The sequence below is a fragment of the Cyanistes caeruleus genome, unplaced genomic scaffold (genome assembly GCF_971803275.1).
Source record: "Cyanistes caeruleus unplaced genomic scaffold, bCyaCae1.hap1.1 HAP1_SCAFFOLD_131, whole genome shotgun sequence".
In the NCBI taxonomy this organism is placed as follows: Eukaryota; Metazoa; Chordata; class Aves; order Passeriformes; family Paridae; genus Cyanistes; species Cyanistes caeruleus.
Window position 1 is genome coordinate 442,495 of NW_028255928.1, and position 22,598 is coordinate 465,092.

The following is a 22,598-nucleotide window of genomic DNA, read 5'->3' on the forward strand; positions in this document are numbered from 1 at the left end:
TTGTCCTTGCTGCCCCTCACATCCCACTGCCCCACAAAGAGCCCCGAGCCACCCGTGAGGGACAGGCTCTGCTGTGCCAGGCCTGGGCTCAGGGCTTGGCCTTTCTGCTTCCTCCAACCCAGCCAGGGCTGGCTCAGCATTGCAGTTCCCTGCTCAGAGCCTCTGGCTCTCGGCAATCCTGGCCTCCAGGATCTGCTCTCACCAGTCCCTGGGGAGCCTTTGGCAGTCCCTACCCTCTGTGGGGCTGATTGAAGCTCCAAGGGACTTGGAGTTTTGCTTCTGACTCCTTGAGCAGCTTCTTCAGCCTGAAGGAGGGACATAGGAGGATCAGGGAAAGGAGAAGGAACCACAAGGTCAAGCACTCCCTGAATTCACAGGCCCCCACCTGTGGGATCATCACCCCCCATCCCAGAAGTGCCCGGGGAGGGGGAGCTCAGCCCAGATATTCTGGGCTGTCCCTGGATTGGGTTTTTTTGGGGGGATGTTTGAAGAATGAAGAACTCCAAAGCTGAGTGGAAATGGGGGAACTTTTTGGATTCCTGGCACTCCCAGGAGCCTGAAGAGATCAGGGACCGAGTAGACAGGGGATCCCCAGTACAAGCATGAACCCCAGCAGCTGGGACAGGGAGGAACCCCTGAACACCAAAGGAGGGAGACCAGAGATGGGGAACACCTGGGAGGCATTTTCAGGGCTAAGTCCTGGTGTTTGGGAGGTTTATATGGACCCCATGTCTTGGGTTGCAATGCAAGTTGTAACCAGAAGTATGTATTCTATCACCATCTGTTAAAACCTGGTAGAGCAGTTTTCTTTATCTCTTTCATCACCCATCCCTCATAACTGGGGGATATCTTCTGTTAATGGGCCAGCTGTTAAAACCAGGTGGGGCAGTGTTCTTTATCTCTTCCACCACCCATCCTTCCTCCAGGGGGATATCTTCTGTTAATGGGCCATTGAGTCTCACTGCAGGAATGATAAAATGACATTATCCCATTGTGAGATGCTCCACTCAGGGGGAGGAGCCAAGCATTCCTGCATGGATATAATCTTATAATCAGAACACCACAGGCAGTCTTTCTCCACTGGATTCCCAGAGGAGAGACCAGACCCATCTACAGCGCCAGAACTTCTGAGGTAAGCTACAATCTTCTATGGGATCATTGCTTCAACAGAACCACATCAGTCACTCCTGGAGCACTGCAGCCACCATTTAATCAGACTGCTACCAGCACCCTGACCAACAGGGTGTAAGGTCCTGACTCTGTTGGTGCCTTGCTTTTTGTTGTGTTTTTTTTTTTTTTTTTTTTTTTGTTCTGCTGCATTTTCATTTTCCTTTCTTTAGTAAAGAATTTATATTCCTTTTCCCATATTGTTACCTGAGAGCACTTTGGTTTCAAGATTATAATAATTCGGAGGGGATGGGATGCTTACATTTTTTATCAATTTCAGTGGTGATTTCTGCCTTCCTTAGCAAACTCCTTTCAAACTAAGTCACGTCAGACGCCCAGGTGACTTCTAGAGATGGGCTTGGTAAGAGGGACCATCAAACTCAATGTGCTCATTCCTTGTTTTTTCTCAAACCAGGAGTTTCCAATCCCAAACCTTGGCTGGATGGAGAAGCAGGCTGTGAGGAAGAGGAAGATGCCATGGGACACCCAGGCAGGTGAGGAGGAAGTCAGTGCCCCTTTCCCCCTCTCTCCTGCTCCATCTCCCAGCCCAGCCTGGCCCCCGGCTGCAGGACAACGCCGCTGCCGACGCCGTCCTGCCGGGGACGCCCTGGGGGGATCTCCTTCCCCTTCCCTCTGGCACGGAGGCAAATCCCATCCTCTCCTTGTCCTTCCTCCCCCAGACAAGGAGCTGAGGATGGAGACCAGGGAGGACAAATCCCCACGGCAGAACCTTGTGGAAGAGGATGTTTTGAGTGGCTCCACAGTGCAGGACTCCAACAGGGAGGAAAATCCCCAGAGGTCCCGCAGGAGGAGGGGCTCCAAACCCATCCCAGGGTGCTCTGAGGAGGAAAGACCCACCCTGTGCCGGGAAGGTGGCCGGAGATCCAGCCAGGGCTCTGAGCTGGTGGTCCATGAGCAGCTTCAGGATGGGGAGAAGCCCTACAAGTGCTTGGAGTGTGGGAAGAGCTTAGGCCAGAGCACCAAACTGATCTGCCACCAGATGATCCACACTGGGGAATGGGCCTACGAGTGTGGGGAATGTGGGAAGGGCTTCAGCTGCAGCTCCCACCTCATCATCCACCAGCGCATCCACACTGGGGAGAGGCCCTACACATGTGCACAGTGTGGGAAGAGCTTCACCCAGAGCTCTAACTTGACCAGACCAACCGAAGCACCAGTAAGGGAAGCCCTGCGATTGGTTCAAGTGCAGGAAGAGCTTTGTGCACTGCTCCAGCTTCATCTCACATTGTAAGACTGACATTGCAAAGAGACGTGGTGATCCATGTTCCCTGTTATCCATGCTGGGAAGACACCTGTACCTTTTCCTGCCCATGGCAATGTCATGATGTGGGATTAAAGAACATGAGAGTCTGGCCATGGTCCTGTCATTATATTCAATCCCATCTCAGGTCATTGCCAGGGGCAGGAAAAGGACTCCCTCTCTCTCACCAGAGTAGAAGGGTATCCTTTCTTGGCAGGAGGAAATGCACGTTCAGGAAGAAACAGTCAGTGGTGGTTTAGTTTTCCCTGTGAATGGTTTGTCTTATCCTTTCTGTTACAAAATGTATTTCTGTGTCTGTTTGTTCCTTATCCTGTTGCTGTTCTCAATAAATTGTTCTTATCCCAGCATGGGATCTTTGCCTTTTGTGCTTTCCATGGGAGATGGGAGGGAAGCGAGCAGCAGCACGGTTTCAGCAGCAGCAGGAAATTGGGGAATGCCATTCCTGAAGCCCAGCCCGTGGAAACCGAGCATCCCAGCTGGTGCCAGGCCTGGTTGCCATGGCAGCAGCCTTGGGAGCGGGTCCCTGGCTGGGGGCTGCGGGAACCTCTTCCCTCTGGTGCCCATGGACAGGAGTGGAGGGAGCGGCTGGAGCTGAGGCGGGCAGGTTTAGGCTGGATGTGAGGAAAAGGTTTTTCCCGCGAGGCTGCTGGGGCACTGAACAGGCTCCCCAGGGAAGGCTCCCAGCTCCAGGGCTGGCTGAGCTCCAGCAGCGTTTGGCCAGCGCTGCCAGGCCCAGGCTGGGATTGTTGGGGTGTCCTGTGCAGGGCCAGCAGTTGGACTGGAGGATCCCCATGGCTCCCTCCCAACTCAGCCAATTCTGTGGCTCTGTGATCCCATGAGCCTGGGGATGGGACTGCAAATGGTTGCCATGGCAACGGGCTCAGGCTCCAGGCCTGAGCTGGTGTCCATGGCAACCACCCCTGGCATGGGGTCTCCATGGAGCTGCCAAGGGACTGACCATAGCAACAGGGGCTGTGATGGTTGTCATGGAAACAGACCATAACAATGGGTCAGATGTTGCCATGGGAACAGACCACAGCAGGGAGACAGCTCTGGCCAGGAGCAGCTCCTGAGCACAGCCCAGCAGGGCTGGGGCCCTGCCAGGGCAGCTCAGGGACACAGAGAGCAGGCCCAGACAGAGCTGCCAGGGGCTCAGCACTGGCAGGGGCTGTGGGATGTGCCAGAGGGGGCTGTGTCCCAGCAGCACCTCTGTGGCTGTGTCCTGGAGCCCCAGAGCAGCTGTGATGTCAGAAAGGGGCTGTGTGACAGCTCCGAGTGGGCTGTGTGAGGTCACAGATGGGGCTGTGACATCACAGAGTTTGTTGTGTGAGGTCACTGAGCAGCTACAGCATCATAGAGAGGACTGTGTGACATCAGAAAGCAGGGTGTGACACCGCAGTGTGGCTGTATGACATCACAGTGTGGGCTGGGTGATATCACTTAGTGGGTTGTGATGTCACAGAGAGGACTGTGACACCAGAGGTTAGATGTACAACATCACAGAGAGGGTTGTGACATCACTGAGCAGACTGTGACACCACATGGTTGTGGTATGAAATTCAAGAGTGGGCAGTGACATCATAGAAGAGCCATGTGACATTTCAGGACCGGATGTATGACATCACAGTGCCAACTGTGACATCATAGAGTGAACTATGACATCAAATGTTGCTGTGTGACATCACTGGAGAAAATGTAACATCACAAGGTGGGTTTGTGTCATCTGAGGGGGGCTGTGACATCACAGAATGGTGGTTTGACATCCCAGAGCAGGTTGTGTGGCATCAGCGAGTGGGATGTGACATCACAGGTGGCTGTGTGACATCACAGGGTGTACTGTGAGGTCACTGGGGAGGGCACTCCGCACCAAATACCCCTCACAGTTTCCCCCAGAGTAGTCCAACGCTGCCCTTGCAGCAGCCTGTCTGCACAGAAACACTTCCAGGGCTCTCTGCATTTCCCTTCCCTCACTCTTGCCTCACTCACTCACCTCCCAACAACCCACTTGGTGCTTTCAGCTGCAAGGAGTTCAAAGCTTGTCTGTCCTTCAGCAGCTGCTCTAATTCTGCCTTCAGACAACTCTGGGGTTGTGTTTATTGTAGAACTCCCTGTGTGTCTGAAACATTCCTTGTGTGGTTCTGCTTTGGGGAAGGGGAACCTCTTTGGTGGCACCTTGGGCTTGGCACACACTTGAGGAGGGTGTCTGTTTTCCATGGGGAAACTCAGCAGTTTTAGATTGCGAAAATCAAAGAAGGAAAACCCCTCTTTGCCTGAGTGCAGCCAGTTCTGTGAGCAAAGCAGGTCCCAGGAGAGTGAGGAGAGACAGGGTGGGGCTGGGGAATGTGGAGCAAGGTTGTCCCCACTGGGTCAGACCTCAAGGCACAGCTTCTCTGACCTGGCCAGACCTCCTTAGGAGAGACCCTGGATCAATATCCATCACTGAATGCTGCAATCACCTCTGCTCTAAAGAGAACAGGAATAAAAGACACCCTTTAAAATAGGAATACATATTTCTTAGAAGCTCTTTGAACTATTTCTCCATACCTATTGTAGGAAACTTTCCTAAGAACTGCACCAGACCAGAGGGAAATCAAGGCACAGCCATGGTTTGTTAGGATTTGCTTGATCCTAATGAGCCCCATGGTGCATTTGGAGCTGAGCCCTTGAACTTCAGGGCCTGAGAGGAGATTGCACAAACCTTTCCAGGAGTCCAAGTCAGAGGAAAAACCCCAAAGTGTCTCGAGGCATTAATGGATCCCACAGTGGCCCATCCCCAACACAGGCTCCTCAAGGACTCCTTGGAGGAGAGAACTGGAGGCCAGGATTGCACAAAAACCTCCCAGAGACTCAGTGTGGGAAGGAAAATCCAAAGTAGCTGAAAACTCCCTGAGTATCTCAAAGTATTGATGAGCCCCACTGAGTGTCAATGCAAAGCTCCCAAGGGACTCGTTAAAGCAGATAATTGGGGCCAGGATTGCACAAACTTCTCAGAGACTCAGTGTGGGAAGGAAAAAGGAAAGTACCTTAAGAACCTGAAGTACCTTGAAGCATTAATGAGCCCCACTGAGTGTTGTTGCTGACAAAGGCTCTCAAGGGACTAATTACAGCAGATAATTGGAGGCCAGGATTGCACAAAGCTCTCAGAGACTCCAAAGCAAAAGCCAAAGTCCTTTGAAAAAGCTGCAGTCCCTGGGAGCATGAAGGAGCCCCCAGGGCCATTCCTGAGCAAGGCTCCCCAGGGACTCCTTCCAGCAGATCCCTGAGGCCACTGGCATGTGGGCTAGGGGGGATGCTGAGGGCAGGCCAAGGGGGTGACAGTGGCCAGCCTTGCTGGGGCTGTGCCAGGAGGCCCCAGGGCCTCAGGACAAGGTGTCTCCTCACAGCCCTTGCTGGCACAGCATTGGCTGCTGTGGCCCAGGGCACCAAGCCTTGGCTTCTCTTTGTCCCCAGCTGTCATCAGTGCCTCCAGTTCTCTGCTCTGCCTGGGGCCTGGGGACACTTTCTCAGTCACCTCCCTCAGTGGGACCCATTAAAAGTGAAAGAAACTTTGGAGTTCCATTCTAACTTGGAGTTCTTGAGAGGTTTCTTCCCCTCCCTGTCAGGGACTGATGTTCAGGGCCTCAGCACAAAGCCCCAAGAGGCTCATTAAAGTCCTGCTGCTGTGTCTGTGCTGCTGAGCTGGGCTGGGCTCCTGGCACAGAGGCAGCTCCTGGAAACCAAGAAGAGCTTCAAAAGCACATTTCTATTGCTGAGCAGCTCTTCTGCCAGCCCAGCAGGGCTGGGGCACTGCCTGCAGCCACCCTGGGCACAGCCCAGAGGCACAGAGAGCTTCAATCAGTCAGGGCTGGGAAGGTGCTGAGAAGTGCCTGGGGCAGAATCCCTGCCAGCCCTTGGCACAGGAAGCCTCTGGCTGCAGGACAATGCAGCTGCAGCTCCTGGAGGCATCTCCTAAAGCTGGAACATGCCAGTGCCTACAGACTCTGTGAGTACATTCTCTGCCTGTCCCTTGTGCAGAGCAGCCAGGGGTGCCCAGGGCTGTCCTGCAGAGCAGGGTCCTGCAGCCCAGGGCGCTGTGCTGGGGCAGGGACTCTGCTGCCTGCCAGGGACAGCTCTCAGCCGGCCCGGGGAGCTGCTCCCAGCGCTGGGGAGAAGCTGTGGGGGGAAGGAGCCGCCCTGAGCAGGGCAGGGGCTGCTGCTGAGAGGTGCTGTGTGGGGCAGGGCTGCTCCCAGCTCCAGACCTGCCTGGGCACAGCTCCAGAGGACACTTCCCAAAAGAAGGTGAGCCTGGGATTGATGTAAAGATCAGGAGCTTTCCTGAGACTATTTTCAATTTCTTTCTTCAAGCAGGGTGGAAAAGTTGTGATGATGACAAAAAGATTTTTGCTTTTTATATATGTTTAATGTATTTTTAGATCTGTAAACTATTATTATATAGTTGTAAAATTATAATCCTTAATTAACGCTATTAAACTTCTATTATATACTTATATATCTATTATCCCTAATTAAATCTAGTATGTTTCTTAACCTTTCTCTTAGATTTTAGAACAATAATATGATTTTCTAAATATATTTCTAAGATACTAAATGGTCTTATCATCAGAAATAGGAGCTACAAGAAGAACATTTTGTTTTGTAACCAGAATGTGAGCAGTCATAACAAAAACTGGGGCAAAGAAACCCTTGGACCTACTCCAGTGGGTTGACCCTGGGGTGTGTAACTGGGGCAGCTGAATCTCCTATTGAATGTTTCTGTTAAATATCCTAAATAATTAATCTTAATAAATTGCTGAAATAAGGGGCTGGGTGTGCCTCATCCCTACTGGGACACCTGGAAGTTTCCAATAAACCTGTTTTTTCTTTACTCTTCTAACACTCTTGCAGAAGGTTATTTTTCTCTTTTGATTATAGATAACAGCAGGATGAGAGAAGGAGAAGAGGAATTGTAATCCCAGAATCACAGAACATTCTGAGTTGAAGGGGACACACCAGGAACAGCAAAGTAATGTTGGAACATTTACAGAGATGCCAGAATTGTAAGTTTGGGTGCTCAGTCTCTCTGCTGGGAGCCTCCTAAACAGCCTAAATGCACTGCTCTGATATTGTCATTGGTATCTGGGGCTCTCAGGGAGGCTCTGGCATCTGCAGCAGCTGAGTCAGGCCCTGCCCTTGGGATTGCTGCCAGGCAGGTGTGTCCATGGGAATGGGGTGTCCCAGCTTCCCTGTCACCTGTGGGGCTGTGGGCAAAGCAGTCCATGGCAAAGGGGAATGAGCTGAGCCCCCTCCCTGAGATCCCATCATGGGCACACCTGAGGATCTCCTTGCTGTGTCCTTCCAAGCTCTGAGCTGCCCTCCTGGCTGCAAATCTGTGCCAGAGCCTCTCAGAGTTCCCTGAATGTCCCACGGGGAAGGGCAGAGATGCCACAGCTGAGGAAATGCTGTTGGCTCTGCAAAGGGAGCCGTGAGTGTCCTTGGCAGAGGAGGTGCTGAGACCTTGCCCAGAGACCTATAGAGAGGGTGAGACATTCAGGGATCCCTCTGCCCTGGGCAGGGTCTGGTTTATGCCAGGGTGACACAGGAGTGTGACTGTGCTCTGATTCCAGCCAAAGGTGCAAACCCAGGGCAGTTGGGAACAAGCCCATCCAGCCCCTCACCTTCCCTAAGCCACAGGGAATCCTTTGCCTCTCTTGTCTCAGTGGGAAATTCTGAGTGCAGCAGGAATGCTGGGGATTTCTGACCTCAGAGAACCAGGAATGATTTGTGGGTAGGAAAAGAATTCCTAAAACAAACTCCTACAACCTATTTCCTTTACAAGTGTTGTGCAGATGCTACCAAGCCCTTCTGCATTAGGAGTGATTCCCCTGAATATACCCTGAATTTCCAGCCTTGTCCCTCTCCTGCATGGCCACAAACCCAGGGCAGCAGGGCAAGGATGGCTCCTGGAGAGCCCCAGGCACAGGCTTGGCTGCTCCTGGCACACTCAGACAGCACAGCTGGAGCTCAGGCAGGGACCTGGGTGAAGTTTTTCCAGAGCAGGAACAAGGCTGGGTGAGTCCCAGCCTCTCCCGATTTGTCACTGCTTTTTTTCTTCATCAACAGGTCCCCATGTGCAGCCACAGCAAATGTCCAACAGCAGCTCCATCAGCCACTTCCTCCTGCTGGCATTGGCAGACACGCGGCAGCTGCAGCTCCTGCACTTCTGCCTCTTCCTGGGCATCTCCCTGGCTGCCCTCCTGGGCAACGGCCTCATCATCAGCGCCGTAGCCTGCAGCCACCACCTGCACAGCCCCATGTTCTTCTTCCTGCTCAACCTGGCCCTGACTGACCTGGGCTCCATCTGCACCACTGTGCCCAAAGCCATGCACAATTCCCTCTGGGACACCAGACACATCTCCTACACAGGATGTGTGGCACAAGTATTTTTTTTGTTTTTCTGTGCTGCAACAGAGTATTTCCTCCTGACCATCATGTGCTACGACCGCTACGTGTCCATCTGCAAACCCCTGCACTACGGGACCCTCCTGGGCAGCAGAGCTTGTGCCCACATGGCAGCAGCTGCCTGGGCCAGTGCCTTTCTCTATTCACTGCTGCACACGGCCAATACATTTTCCCTGCCCTTGTGCCATGGCAATGCCCTGGGCCAGTTCTTCTGTGAAATCCCACACATCCTCAAGCTCTCCTGTTCCAAATCTTATTTTAGGGAACTGGGGCTTCTTGCTGTTAGTGCATGTTTAGGACTTGCCTTTTTTGTGTTCATTGTTTTCTCCTATGTGCAGATCTTCAGGGCTGTGCTGAGGATCCCCTCTGAGCAGGGACGGCACAAAGCCTTTTCCACCTGCCTCCCTCACCTGGCTGTGGTCTCTCTGTTTATCAGTACTGCCTCATTTGCTCATTTGAAGCCACCCTCACTCTCCTCCCCATCCCTGGATCTGGCACTGTCTGTTCTGTACTCGGTGGTGCCTCCAGCCCTGAACCCCCTCATCTACAGCCTGAGGAACCAGGAGCTCAAGGCTGCAGTGTGGAGAATGATGACTGGATCATTTCAGAAACATTAAACTGCTGGCCAATTCCTGTAAATAACTTGTAATAAAACTTATCTTTGATACTTCTTGGTGGTTTCATTTAGGAGGTTCATTTACTTAGTTTTGTGTTTTAAAATTGTCTTCAATAAAATGTCATTGTTTTGTGCCATTTCTCATTTTGTTTCTCTCCACCTTCCCTGTGCCCACACACTGTGACAATGAGGGGCTGTGCTCTTGGTGGCTTTCAATGAACGAGAGGATCTCCCAGCAAAGTTTTCTCCAGAGATGCCCCTTTTGTTCCCTTCTCTGGAGCTGCAGCAGCAGTGTCTGTGTGCAGAGCTGGGGGCAGATCAGTGCTGGCACAGCAGCTGTGCCCAGGAGCAGCAGCACTTGGTGTTGCCAGTGCTGCTCCCGTGCCACTGCCCCGCTGCCCTCCTGGCCCTGGTGTTGCTGCAGGGCCTGAGTGCTCTCGGGGCCGGGCACAGCCCTGGGGGTGGCAGTGCCGGGGCTGCAGCAGGGACAGGCCATGGGCACTGCTGGGGCAGTGCTGACGCCTCAGGGCAGGGCCTGGGGGCTCCAGGCTCCTTGCCCAGGCTCTCTCAAGAACACGGCCAGGCCAAAGCTCAGCACAGAAAACCCCCGTGAGCAGCCCCAGGCTGGCCGTGGGCAGGCTGGGGGCAAACAGCATGGCTGGGGCTCTGCAAGGTCCCTGGGGGAGATGGGAAGGAGCAGCAGAGCAGGGGCTGATCCATCCCCACTGCGCTGGACACCCCAGGGCAGCGTCCCAGAGCGTCCTCATGGAGCTGCCAACAACATCCCCCCTGTGCAGCCCTGGCCTCTCCCCCAGCTCAGAGAGGTGCCACATCCTTGCAGGCACATGTCATGAATAAAATCTCTCAAGAAATCCACCCCGGATAAAATACTGTGTTTAGTTATGTACAGTTAATGTTCTTATCCCATTTGTAAACCTTGTACCCCTTGTTTGCTCCAATGGTTATTAGTAATGTTAATTACTTACCAGTTTCTGAAGTGTTTTAAAGGTTCTTATGAGACATTCCTGTACCCTTTCCCCTTACTTCCCTGCTGCCTTGTAACAGAGCTGCTCCCATGGGGGCTAAACCCAACTAACAAAAGCAACCCATTAGAAAGGTGTGCCACAGAAGAGGCAACTCCCATGGTCCCTGTGCCACACTAGAACAAGGAAACTCCCAGGAAGCTGTGTAACCGAGTAAAATGCAAACTAAGGCGTGCAGGACACCAAAACAATGAGCTAACAGAGGGATAAAAGGACAAGGAAACGTATTTGAGCAAGCTATGATGCAAGATCATCTCCCTGCATCACCTACACCTGCTTAGAAACCATCTTCCTGCATCACCATGACCTGAAGAGGACCAGAAAGGACTGACAGCCCTAGATAGCGAACCAGGATGACAGGTCCCTGGCTACTCTCATGAGGACAGAAGCCCCAGCTCTGCAGTGTGTGCTGCAAAGCTGAATTGTGTCTCCTCTTTGGAGCTGACAGTGTGGGAACGGCCGTGATGCAAACAATCCCTTGGGCCACCGCCACCCCAAGAGCTGAATCCTAATAAAGGCATCAAACAGGAGTTTTGTCTCCTGGCCAATTTCTTTCAATTACCGTGTTCCGCACGGGCCATGGCCGAGGGGGCCTGGACCCACCCGGAGCTCCTCCCGGAGCCCAGCGGACTCCAGCTCAGCGGGGCCGGCAGCGGGGCACGGCTTAGGCTTGGCAAGGTGTGAGCAGCCGTGGTCCGGCCCAGCCTCAGCCGGGGTCCCGCAGCCTCCCGTCCCCACCCGGTCACTGCTGGGGCCAGCCCGGCCCCGCCAGGCCGAGCCTGTGCGATTCAGCCCTTCTGGGACACAGGGCCAGAAAGACTTCAGCCCTGAAGCAGCAGGCTTTGAGTTCAAGCCTTGGGAAGCACTTGCCAAAGGCTTGATGGCAATTCATACGTTCATCAAGTCACTCCACTGAAAGTTATGTTTCTAGAATCTTCCTGTATCTCTCCCCGGATTGGTTGCAATTTGTCGCAGTATTTTGCATCTTTCTAACCCCAGTCTGTGTCTGGACCCATGCCCTCAGACTGCGCCCTCACACCTCCCCTAGATATTGTTGTGTCTGCCCCTAGGCCTGGTCTTTGCACTTTGCTCCTGTGCTGCGCAGGCTTTATGGGCCTCATCCCTACTTGATTTTCCTATTCCAGTTGGTTTTGGGGACTCCAGTGAACCTGCTCCTTTAATTTCCTCCTCGGTTGCCCGGGTGTCAGGGGACCCTGAAGCTTTAAGGATTGTTGTGGCCACTGTCAGCACGACTGCAAGGGCCGCAGTGCAGCGGGGCCCGGCCCGACCGGCAGCCGGGTACCTCCTCAAAGGTGGAAGCAAGAGAGAGATTTCCCTGGCTTGCCTGTCTGCAAAATGTCAATCTCACCGAGGTGGATCCAGCTTTTTAAATGCTTTAATAGGTAGTCAGTTCCCACAGCTAGCCAGCTCTTGGATTTTGCTTGGCACAGAGGCAGCTCTCGCTTAGCAGCTCCTCTCAGTAAAATCATTTCCATGAGGGGCTTCTTCCCTGCTCACCAAATAGCAATTCATGCAAAAGCAGCACAAACTGTTCTTCCTGTCCTCCTATCTTTGCCAGAGAGTGCCTTTCAAAGGGATAATAATTGGGAGCGAGGGGGTTTACATTTTCCATTGCAAAGGAGCCTCCTGCCTCCCTTAGCAGGCCCCTGTCTTTCAAACGAAGACACACACGGTCTCCTTTTGCACCTTCACTTGGCCCCAGCCACTCCTGATCATTTGAAGGAGCGGCTCAGAAGAAGGGGCTGCAATCCCCCAAGGCCTGGGCTGCTCCAGGCTGCTCCCGGTGCCTTGGGCTGTTGAAGGGGTGCCGGGGTGGCCTTTGTGACACAGGCACGGGGTGCTGGGGTGCCCTTTGTGACACATGCACGGGGTGCCAGGGTGGCCTTTGTGACACAGGCACGGGGTGTCAGGGCCCGAGGTGACGCGGGACCTTGCGGTACCCAAAGTCCATTGTGACATGGCAGAGCCCCGCCCCGGCTGGGGGGTATATAAAGGGCTTGTGGGGCCTGGGTGAGTCCCAGGACAGTGGCTGTGTCCAGGTACCTGTGTGCGCCAGAGGACTGCAGGCACGGAGGAGGAGAAGGCGAAGCCCAAGTCCCAGCCCCCCAGGCCCTGGCCCGGCTCACAGAGAGCCCAGGCCTTGAGGGAGCTGCAGGAGGAGGCTGAGAGGGCAAGCAGAGGGAGGAGAGGAGCCGTGGAGTCCTGCGCTGAGGAAGAGACAGAGCTCTGCCGAGGAGAAATGAACAAGTTCCAGCAAGGGACTCCAGGGGAAGCCTGCACTGAGCCACAGCTGTCCCCAGGAGAAGCCCAGAGCTGCCAGGAGCTCTCTGAGTGGGATGAAGGCCTTGAGCAAGAGCTGGTCCAAGTATGGGGGAGCTACTGGCATTTCCGGGACTGGGATGAGGGCAGGGAGCAAGAGCCCTCCCCAGTTGTCTCCGAGTGAATCGAGTGCAGGGAGCAGGAGCCGTGGCAGGCGGACAGCGATCACTGTCAGGAATTCTCAGATTGGGAAGAATCTCCTGAGCAGCAGCTGTCCCCAGGAGAAGGCACGAGCCGCCGGGCACTCTTGGACTGGGAAGCTTGCCGCAAGCAAGAGCTGTGCCAGGATGGCCAGGAGGTGACTGGAGGCAAAGCAAAGAGAAAATCCTCCAGGTCCAGCTGGGATGATGACAGTGATGGAGAGCTGGCTCAGGACAGCAGGGAATACTGCGACATCCTGTGCAGCCAGCTCAAGGCCTGGCAGCGGGAGGACGATGACTGGGATGAGGTGAGCGTCCTGGAGCTGCACGGGGAAGGAGAAGAGGCCAGGCAGCAGAGACTGGCAGATTTAGCCCAAGAGGGAATCCTGCTGCCTGTCCCTCGAGAAGCTTGGGTGGAGTGCCAGGAGCCCGAGCTGTGCCCGCAAGAGCAACTCTGTGCCGGGCCTGGCCCTCTGGCAGCCCAAGCACGGTGGAAGTTGTCTCTTAGCCTGGGCAGCCGCTTCCCCACAGGAAAGGCCGCTCGCTCTTGAGGCGGGCGCTGCAGGCACTGCAGGCGCTGCGGGCTCTGCAGGGGCTGCAGGGGCTGTTCCATTGCCCCTGCCTGGCGGCACAGCCACAGGATCAGCACCCGCTGCCAGCAGTGCAGGGCTGCAGATGGCGGCTGCTCCGCGGCCTGCCCAGCGCCCCGAGGGAGCCGCACGGGCTGCCCCGGCCTGCGCTGGCCCTGCGGGCCGAGCCGGCCCCGGCCGCTCTGCAGCACCCCCGGGGTGGCTCCCCAAGGGCACACGGCAGCCCAAAGCGGCACCCGAATGGGGACCCTCGCTGCCGGGGCTCAGCGCCGCATCCCGGCCCATCGTCCGGCCGGGAAGGCACCTGGAAAGTCATCGGCTCCCAGCTGCAGCCTGGCACCGCCAGCGGCACCCCTGCACTGCGTCCCCGAGGGCCACAGCCGCACGGCTCTTGGCCCTTTGCAGTGACACTGGCTCCAGCTCCTCCCTGCTGGACTCCAAGGCCATTTCCTCTCCTCAGGAAAGGAGTCCATGCTGATCCTGGGGCACTTTGGCCATGAGGAATGGACACAGACAGGAGGTGTTGCTCCCAGGACACGACGGTGGCCTGCTGGACTGCAACACACACAATTCTAACAAAAGAAAAGAAAGTTGTGTTTAGGAAGTAGTAGTAGGCAAGAAAAGAACCCCAACCCCCCCCCCCACTAAAACCTGCGTAAGACCCTCCAGAAACCAAAAAATGATAAAAAATAAGAATAGGAATATTAGGAAGAAGAGGTAGAAGCTGAAGTAGATGAAGATGTAGTAGTACTTAAAACATGGAAAATTAAGAATAAGAATAAAATGTTGGAGTCTGGAATACAGAGTGTGTGCCCTTGTTTCTGATACTTAGTTATAAGATCCAGGCATAAGTTCCCCCAGGCAGGGCAGGTCCCTGGGTGCTGCCCCTGGCCCAGATATTTTTCAGATGGGAAAAACTATCAGAAGTAAGGTTTTAGAAGACAAAATGTCTTCCCTGCTGACAGCACCATAAGGAATAGCTGCAGGGCAGAGTTTTAAAAACAGAGGTTGTCTTGACCTCTCTACAGCCTTGCATGGTGCTCAGCATGATAGATCAGGGGAAAAAAATATTATAGTGGTGGGGCAGCAGCCTCAGGGAGACAAAGAGTTACATTGTCCCACCCCAAACCCCTTGAGAAGGGCGGCCCAGGAGTTCTGATTGGGTTTGAGTCCCTGAGGGGTTCTCCCTTGCTGTGCTTCTACTGGTCCCTGACCCTGAACTCCACCCTCAAAGGTGGAAACCCTCGGGGGTTCTGTTCCTCAAAAACCCCTGCTGTGCCTCTGTTCAGGGCTCTCTGTTCTGGACCTGACTTTGTTCCCATGCTGAATAAATGGTTTCGTGAACCGGGAGCCCGTCTCGGTTGGTGTTTGATGCTGGTCCCCAGAATCCTGCTGCTTCTCTGGACGAGATCCTGAGGTTGCTGACTGCAACACATGGTGAGAGAATGCGTGGCATCCAGTGAAGCATGAGAACAGCAGGATCCGGCTCCATGGACACCTCATAAGTCACCGGCTGATGGCTTGAGAGCCGGCGAGACCCCCGCCTAAGAAATGAGGACTCGAGAGTACCTGGCAGGAAGGCTGGGTTGGGAGTACCTTGGGCATGGGGAAGAAAAGGGCTTACGGAGGTGTGGGAGCCGAGACCAGACACTGGGACACCTTACATCACCCAACGAGACATATTATGGACGATTATATTAACATTATGGACGATTTTGGATGGTATGGCTCTTCTGGTGGACTGTTCTTGTCTTCTGTGAAGTTCCTTTTTTTTTTTTTTTGGTGTATACCTCCTTGTACCTTCCCCTTTCCCCTGTTCCTAAGGGCAGGACAAAGGGTGAAAAAAGCCAAAATGGCTTGGGGCTGCTGCCAACTCCCCGTCACCCCGGTGTCTTTTTGCCATCCCATCCCTGTTCTGAAGGCAGGCAAGGGACGGAGAACATCCAGAGTGATGCGGGTCTGCTGCCGTCTGCCCGCCGTTCCGTGTCCTCCTTCACCCCCTGTCTTTCCATATTCCCCATTCCCGGTCCAGGAAAGTCCATCCCGGCCTCCCCCCCATCTCAAGATGGTTCTGGCCACGCGGTCTGGGATCCCTTGTTTCCCACCTTGCTCCTTCTTTTCCAGCCCCGAACCTTCCCTTCCCCCAGTAACTCCTGCTTCGCTCCCACCCCTTTGTTCGGTGCTCCACCCCTGGGGGCTCTGCCTTTTCCATCCTGGGCAACACCTCCTCCGGGGAGATCGAAACTGGAACTGAGCTCCCAAAGCCAGTGTTTCACCAAGATCATCTAAAGCAGCTACACCCATATGGGAACCAGAGCCGAAACTGGAGATGGAAGAACTCTGCCCCTCGTGAGAGGAGATCTAAGAGCTGCACCCTTCCTCAAAGAGAATCCTAAACTGGAAGAGACTGAACTAAAAAACCATTATGTTTGCATTAAGTACCATCACCGTTTCATTTGCCCGGCGTGGTCCGAGATTTAAATGTTTGTTTTCAATATTGTTTTTTCTGTTTGCTTAATGTGTTTTGTTATTGAGATTTTGTTGTCCCACAAAGCAAAGCGGGTGCTCTGTGGAGGAGGTGAGATTTTAAGGTGTATGTTTGGAAACATTTTAAGCTCCTAATTATAATAAAAAAAAAAAATTAAAAAAAAATAAAAAAGGAGCAGATGTGGCAGCGGCCTCAGGGGAGACAAAGAGTTACATTGTCCCACCCCAAATCCCTTGAGAAGGGCAGCCCAGGAGTTCTGATTGGGTTTGAGTCCCTGGGGGGTTCTCCCTTGCTGTGCTTCTACTCGTCCCTGACCCTGAACTCCACCCTCAAAGGTGGAAACCCTCGGGGGTTCTGTCCCTCAAAAACCCCTGCTGTGCCTCTGTTCGGGGCTCTCTGTTCTGGACCTGACTTTGTTCCCATGCTGAATAAATGGTTTCGTGAACGGGAGCCCGTCTCGGTTGGTGTTTGATGCTGGTCCCCAGAATCCTGCTGCTTCCCTGGACGAGATCCTGGAGTTGTGGACTGCAACAGCAGGGTATTGGATGAAATACACAAATTGACACATTGGGGGACGCAGGGTCTATGTGACCACTCCTTGAGGGAGAACATCTGCATAGGGGTTTATGATATAGCAAAGGCCATCACTCAGGGCTGTGTAACATGTCAAAGGGTAAACCAACGAGTGATGACGAAACCTGTACAAGAGGGGAGGGAACTAGCGGAGAGACCCTTCCAAAATGTGTAAATTGATTTCACAGAAATGCCTCTAGGACAGGGATACAAACACCTGCTAGTGATCGTAGATAACCTGACCCATTGGCCAGAGGCTTTTCCCACTTGGAATGAAAGAGCAAGAGTAGTAGTCAAAATACTTTTGGAACATATTGTCCCCAGGTATGGGTTAATCAATAACATAAACTCGGACCAAGGCCCCCATTTCACTGCCCGTGTCCTCCAGGAAACTACTGAAGCCCTGGGGATAAAGTGGAGGTTACACACCCCATGGCATCCCCAGAGCTCCAGTCAGGTAGAACGGATGAATAAGACCATAAAAACGACCTTAACCAAGCTGACTCTGGAGACTAAATTAGATTGGATAAAATGTTTCCCTTTGGTTTTATTACAGGTAAGAACCCTACCTCGAGCAGATTTAGGGGTATCCCCCTATGAAATGTTATTTGGACTCCCCTTCCTAATTACTCCTTACAGCACTGCCCAGTATACTGAAGGGGAAGAAACCTCAAGGAGGTATTTGGAAACTGTTGTTAAAACTTTAGAAAACCTCAGGAAAAAAGGGTATCTCCCTCAAACTCCTCCCTTTGAGGTAGACACACACCATATTAACCCTGGGGATTGGGTATTGGTAAAATCTTGGGCTAACTCTCCTCTCACTCCAAAGTTTGAAGGACCGTACTGTCGCTGCCCGCTCGGCCCTTCACGCCCCGGCTAGCTCGTGCCAAGCGTCAGCGGCAGGAGTGGGGAACCAGGTGAGCACTGTGTGGCTCGACCTGGAACCTCTAGAGCTCCTTTGGGCTCAGGCTCTATAGTATGCAGGGCGACACGAGGTGCAGTAAAGGGAGAGAGAGTGCTCGGAGTCCTCCAATTTCCCAGGAACAAGTTTATTCCAGCAGGTGCAGGGAGAAGGCGATGAGGGACAGGGCTGGGATCTCGAGGAGAAAGTCCGAGCCGAGACCCTGGGCACCTCTGTGCGCCAGGTTTTAAAGCCCGTGGGCGGCTCATACAACAACCAATAATATGGCAGCAGGGGAGGTGTTGTGGGAAGGGGTTACAATACACAAATCCAATGGTAGGGACTTGGGGGAGGGAGGATAGCCATACAACCAATAGGGCATCGAGTAAGGGATGATGAGCAGGGAAGGAACCAGAACAAAAGGTGTGGTGTACATAGATTGATAGGGCTTGGGGGTAGGACCAAAGTGATGGATGGGGAACAATCTGGAAAGAGGGGAGAGGTTTACAATGACAGGCAACTGGGAACAAACTATATCGGGATAGTGGGGAGTAACTGGGGCAAACCAACTCTAAACTCAACGAAGGTGAACAAACATACTTAATGAAGGTAAACTAACAGGCGGCAACATCTCCCCCTTTCTTTTTTAGAAAGAGGAGGTTGCATCGGCAGGAGGTGCAGAGGGTTCAACAAACCAGTCTTGGGGTACGGGAGAAGGAGGAGGTGAAGAGGGAGGAGAAGGAGCGCTAACAAAATTGACTTGAGGGGAGGGGGATACAAGATGTAAAACTGATTGAACTAAACATCTCTTTAAAACTGCAAACGCTATTAAAACGATGAAAACGAACAAAAAGCATAACTTTAACTGAAAAAGGTAGGTTGACATAACAAAAAGGGGTTTGGGTTGTTTCCTCCTCCTCCTCGGATGGGGGATGGCTCATCCGGACGCGACGTCATTGACATCCTCGACCCTATCTGGTGGCCTGCTTGGATGTCTGGGGACATAAGGTTTCACCCATCTTTGTGGGATCCACCTTAGTCCCTGGGGCGAGGATATGCAAGCGTACCCCCGCCCCCAGGTCACCAGATCGAAAGGACCCAAGATCTTCTGGGTCTCAGGGTCCCGGATCAGCACTGGAGGGCGGTGCTGTAGCTGGTAGTTGCTGGTGGAGGCAAAGTGCTGGGTCACCGGAGGGTTGGGATTACTATCACTGCAGTTTAGAAAATTGATGGTGAATAGTGCCTTTGATAGTCTGTCCTGAGGGGTACAACCCTTCATGGAATCCCACTGACGTTTGAGGACGCGCTTGAGCGATTGGTGGGCTCGCTCCACGATTGCTTGGCCGGTGGGGGAGTGTGGGATGCCTCTCTTATGTGTCAGTCCCCAACTCTGCAGGAATTCCTCCAGTTTCCTGGAGGCATATGCTGGGCCATTATCCGTTTTTAACTCCTTGGGGACCCCCAACACAGAGAAAGCTTGCATGAGGTGTTTACAGACATGCTCGGCTTTCTCCCCCGCGTGGGCAGAAGCAAAGACTGCTCCCGAGAAAGTGTCTACCGAAACGTGCACAAACTTTAACCTGCCAAATTCAGAAATATGGGTCACGTCCATTTGCCACACCTCACAACTCCCTAGGCCTCGAGGGTTCACCCCTGACCCCAGAGAGGTCATTGCAGTAGTCTGGCAATGTGGGCATGTGGCCACAATGGCTCTGGCTTGATCTCGCCGCAGGTGGAATTGGCGGCCTAGACCAGGCACATTTTGATGGAACATCTGATGGCTCAGCTTAGCTTGTTGGAACAGATCTGGGAGCTGAGCCATGGAAACAGGGGCAGCGAGGGAATCAGCTACCTGGTTTCCCTCGGCTACCGGGCCAGGGAGATCCGTATGTGACCTTACATGCATTACAAAAAATGGTTGCTTTCTGTGGGAAACAGCATATATTAGCTTAGAAAGCAACTCAAACAATTTCGGGTTTGAGACCTCCTTCAGAGCAGCGTGCTCTGCTCTGGCAACTACCCCTGCAACATAGGCCGAATCAGTGATTAAATTGAAAGGTTCAGGAAACCTCTCAAAGGCTCTGACGACTGCATCCAACTCAGCAACTTGTGGAGACCCTTCCACATATTGAATATCTGCTTCCCACTGCTGAGTTTCGGGATCTCGCCAAGTCACTACAGACTTGTGAGATGCCCCGGATGCGTCTGTGAACACAGTCAAAGCTTTGAGGGGCTTTCTGCTCTGCATTTCTCTTGGAATTGGTTCAAATTTAGAATTGAAAAATTTGTGGGCAGGGGCATGGACCGAAACTTGGCCTTCAAAACTATCTAAAGCAATCTGGAGTGTCTCATTCTCCTGAAGTAGTTGATTAAACATTTCTTTTGTCAGCTTATCTGGAGACGCTTTGTCCCGAGACAAGCTGACTGGTACTCGAACGCATGCAAAATCACATCCAGCCATCTCCCGAAGCCGAGCTCGAGCTCTCCCGATGAGCTGAGCCATCAGCTCCTGTGGCCGGGTGATACTTTTGGACCTTTGATGGCTCAAGAAAACCCACTCTATGATTAAGAGGGGATCCTTAGAGCCCTGGTCCCACTGAAAAATCAGCCCACTGAGGTGTGGCATTCTCCCGAGTATGATGAATTCAAAAGGCAGGGTCGGTTCGTACCGATGTGCTTGCCTTTCGACAAGCGCATCCTCCACTTTCTCTAGGGCTTTCCTCGCCTCTGGGGTCAGAGTCCTGGGAGAACTCAGCTCTTTCTCCCCCTTCAAAAGTGTGAAGAGGGGGGCTAGGTCTTCCGTGGAAAGGCCCAGCCAAGGCCTGACCCAGTTTAAGGTCCCACACAGCGAGTGAAGGTCCGCTAAGGTTTTCGGATTGCTGTTTATTGCCAATTTTTGAGGCACAACAGTCCTCTCAGCAATCCGCAGACCCAGATACTTCCAGGGTGGCATCCGTTGAACTTTATCCTCCTGGAGTTGAAAGCTTGCAGATGTTAAAACCTTAACCACTCGGTCAAGCGATCGGGTATGTAGATCGTCATGGGGGGCGCACACTAGGACATCATCCATATAGTGATGGATGATGACCTCCCCCATCTCTTTGCGCACAGGAGACAGCAACGAGGAGACGTACCACTGGCAGATGGTGGGTGAATTCTTCATGCCCTGTGGCAAAACCCGCCAGTGGAACCTCCTCATTGGGGCTTCTCGGTTGAGGGCTGGCACCGAGAAGGCAAACCGTGGGGCGTCGTCAGGATGTAGGGGAATTGGAAAGAAGCAGTCCTTGATGTTGATTATGGCCAGATTCCAATTTCGGGGGAGCATAGTCGGGGTAGGCATCCCTGGTTGAAGGGGCCCCATGTCAACAATGATTTTGTTGATGGCACGAAGGTCGTGGAGGAGTCACCACTTGTCTTTCCCCGGCTTTCGGATAACAAACACCGGGGAATTCCAAGGGCTGGTAGTTTCTACTATGTTACCTTTATACAACTGCTCCTCCATGAGCTCGTTGAGCGCCCTTAATTTGTCTTTTCGAAGCGGCCACTGATCAATCCAGATTGCTTCATCAGTGGTCCAATCGAGCTTCTGGAAGGGGCGCTCTACAGTGGCCGCTATTAAAAATCCCGAGGGGTTTTCGGGATTTCAATCTTTACCCCCCATTGTGACATAAGGTCCCTCCCCCACAAGGGAACCTGAAAATCCGCAACAAATGGGCGTAAATTTGCCAATTGCCCATCCGGTCCCTTAATTTGTACTACGCTCTTAGATACCTGCGCCAATTGAGTACCCCCTATACCCTGAACCTTCCCTGCCACGGGTTGCAACTCCCAGTGTGATGGCCATCTCCTTTGGGGGATGATTGTCACATCTGCCCCTGTATCAAGCAGACCCCTCAAGTTGACAGATTCCGTACCCTGCTTGATGCTGCAGTCGATGATGGGTTTATTTTCACCCACCACCTCTGCCCAGTAGACGCCTGGTGCGTGGTCGTCTACCGGGACTCCCTCTGGGACAGGAATGTACTGAGCTATGATTTGCCCTTTTGGGAGAAAATATGGTGGGTGAATGCAGCGCGCTAAGAGGATGAGATCTTCCGGACCACCCGGAAAGGTGATCGGGGAGATCTCAATCTCTGGGGGTGTGTGTCTAGTGTCCCCGATGGCGATGAACTTACAGTCACGTCCAGTGTTCTTCTTGTCTCCCTCCGAGGGATCCACAGCAACTACCGTCCAGTGCTGGGACCAGAAGAGGATGTCCTTGACGGTGATAAGGTGTCACGTCCGGTAAATTTGCCACGTCCGATGTTTCTTTCCTCCCACCTCCGCGATACCTGCCCCATTTTTTGCATCGTGCGGGGCAGGTTTGCGCCGTGCTCTCAGTTTTTTTGTTTTTTATTAGCTGTTCCCTCCAGTACCCTCTCCCCAGATCCATTTCCCACGAGCCCCTGGCGTGGGTGGGCGGTGGGACAGTCCCTCGCCATGTGACCCAGTTGTCCACATCGGTAACACTGAGTGGTTCTCGCCAGTGGAAGGACGAACTGGCCCGACGGGTGTTGGGTCACTGCCGCTGTTGGTGTTCTCCTGGCCGCCTGTGGTGGTGGTGGTACCCTGGACGCCCCCACTAACGGAACTTTCTTCTCACATGCATCAATGAGGACGTCCAAGGTTGGCGGTGGATACATGGGCAAACTAAATATAACCTGTTTGCAGATGTCATTACAGTTTGCCTTAGCCATTTCTAATACAAGCTGCTCTTGTAGCTCAGGTTTATCAACTTGTCTTTCTATTTGCTCCTGTAAACGGTTAATAAACACGGTAAATGGCTCATCGGGGAACTGTTTAATATTTGAGAAGTTGGTCAGGGGTTCCCCCCCTGGCAGGATGTTAAATACCTTCTCTGCGGCCTCCGTGATCTTAGCTAAGACAGGCCGTGGTAAAACCCTTGCCTGTTCTTCCGGCTTCCCCCAATTCCCTTCACCGCACAAGTGATCTATCGAGAGGGGGTTTTCGTCCGCGTCAA

General features: G+C 53.2%; 1 protein-coding gene across 1 annotated transcript; it reads left to right on the plus strand.

Annotated features, from left to right (window-relative positions):
* Positions 1-8,571: 8,571 nt before the first annotated feature.
* LOC147646035 (olfactory receptor 14J1-like) lies at positions 8,572-9,504 on the plus strand. Its single transcript, XM_086874000.1, has one exon. The coding sequence runs from the start codon at positions 8,572-8,574 to the stop codon at positions 9,502-9,504; it is 933 nt and encodes a 310-aa protein (XP_086730126.1).
* Positions 9,505-22,598: the final 13,094 nt, after the last annotated feature.

Coding starts and splice junctions, on each gene's coding strand:
- LOC147646035 (XM_086874000.1), top strand. CDS start 8,572: ATGTCCAACAGCAGCTCCATCAGCCACTTCCTCCTGCTGGCATTGGCA.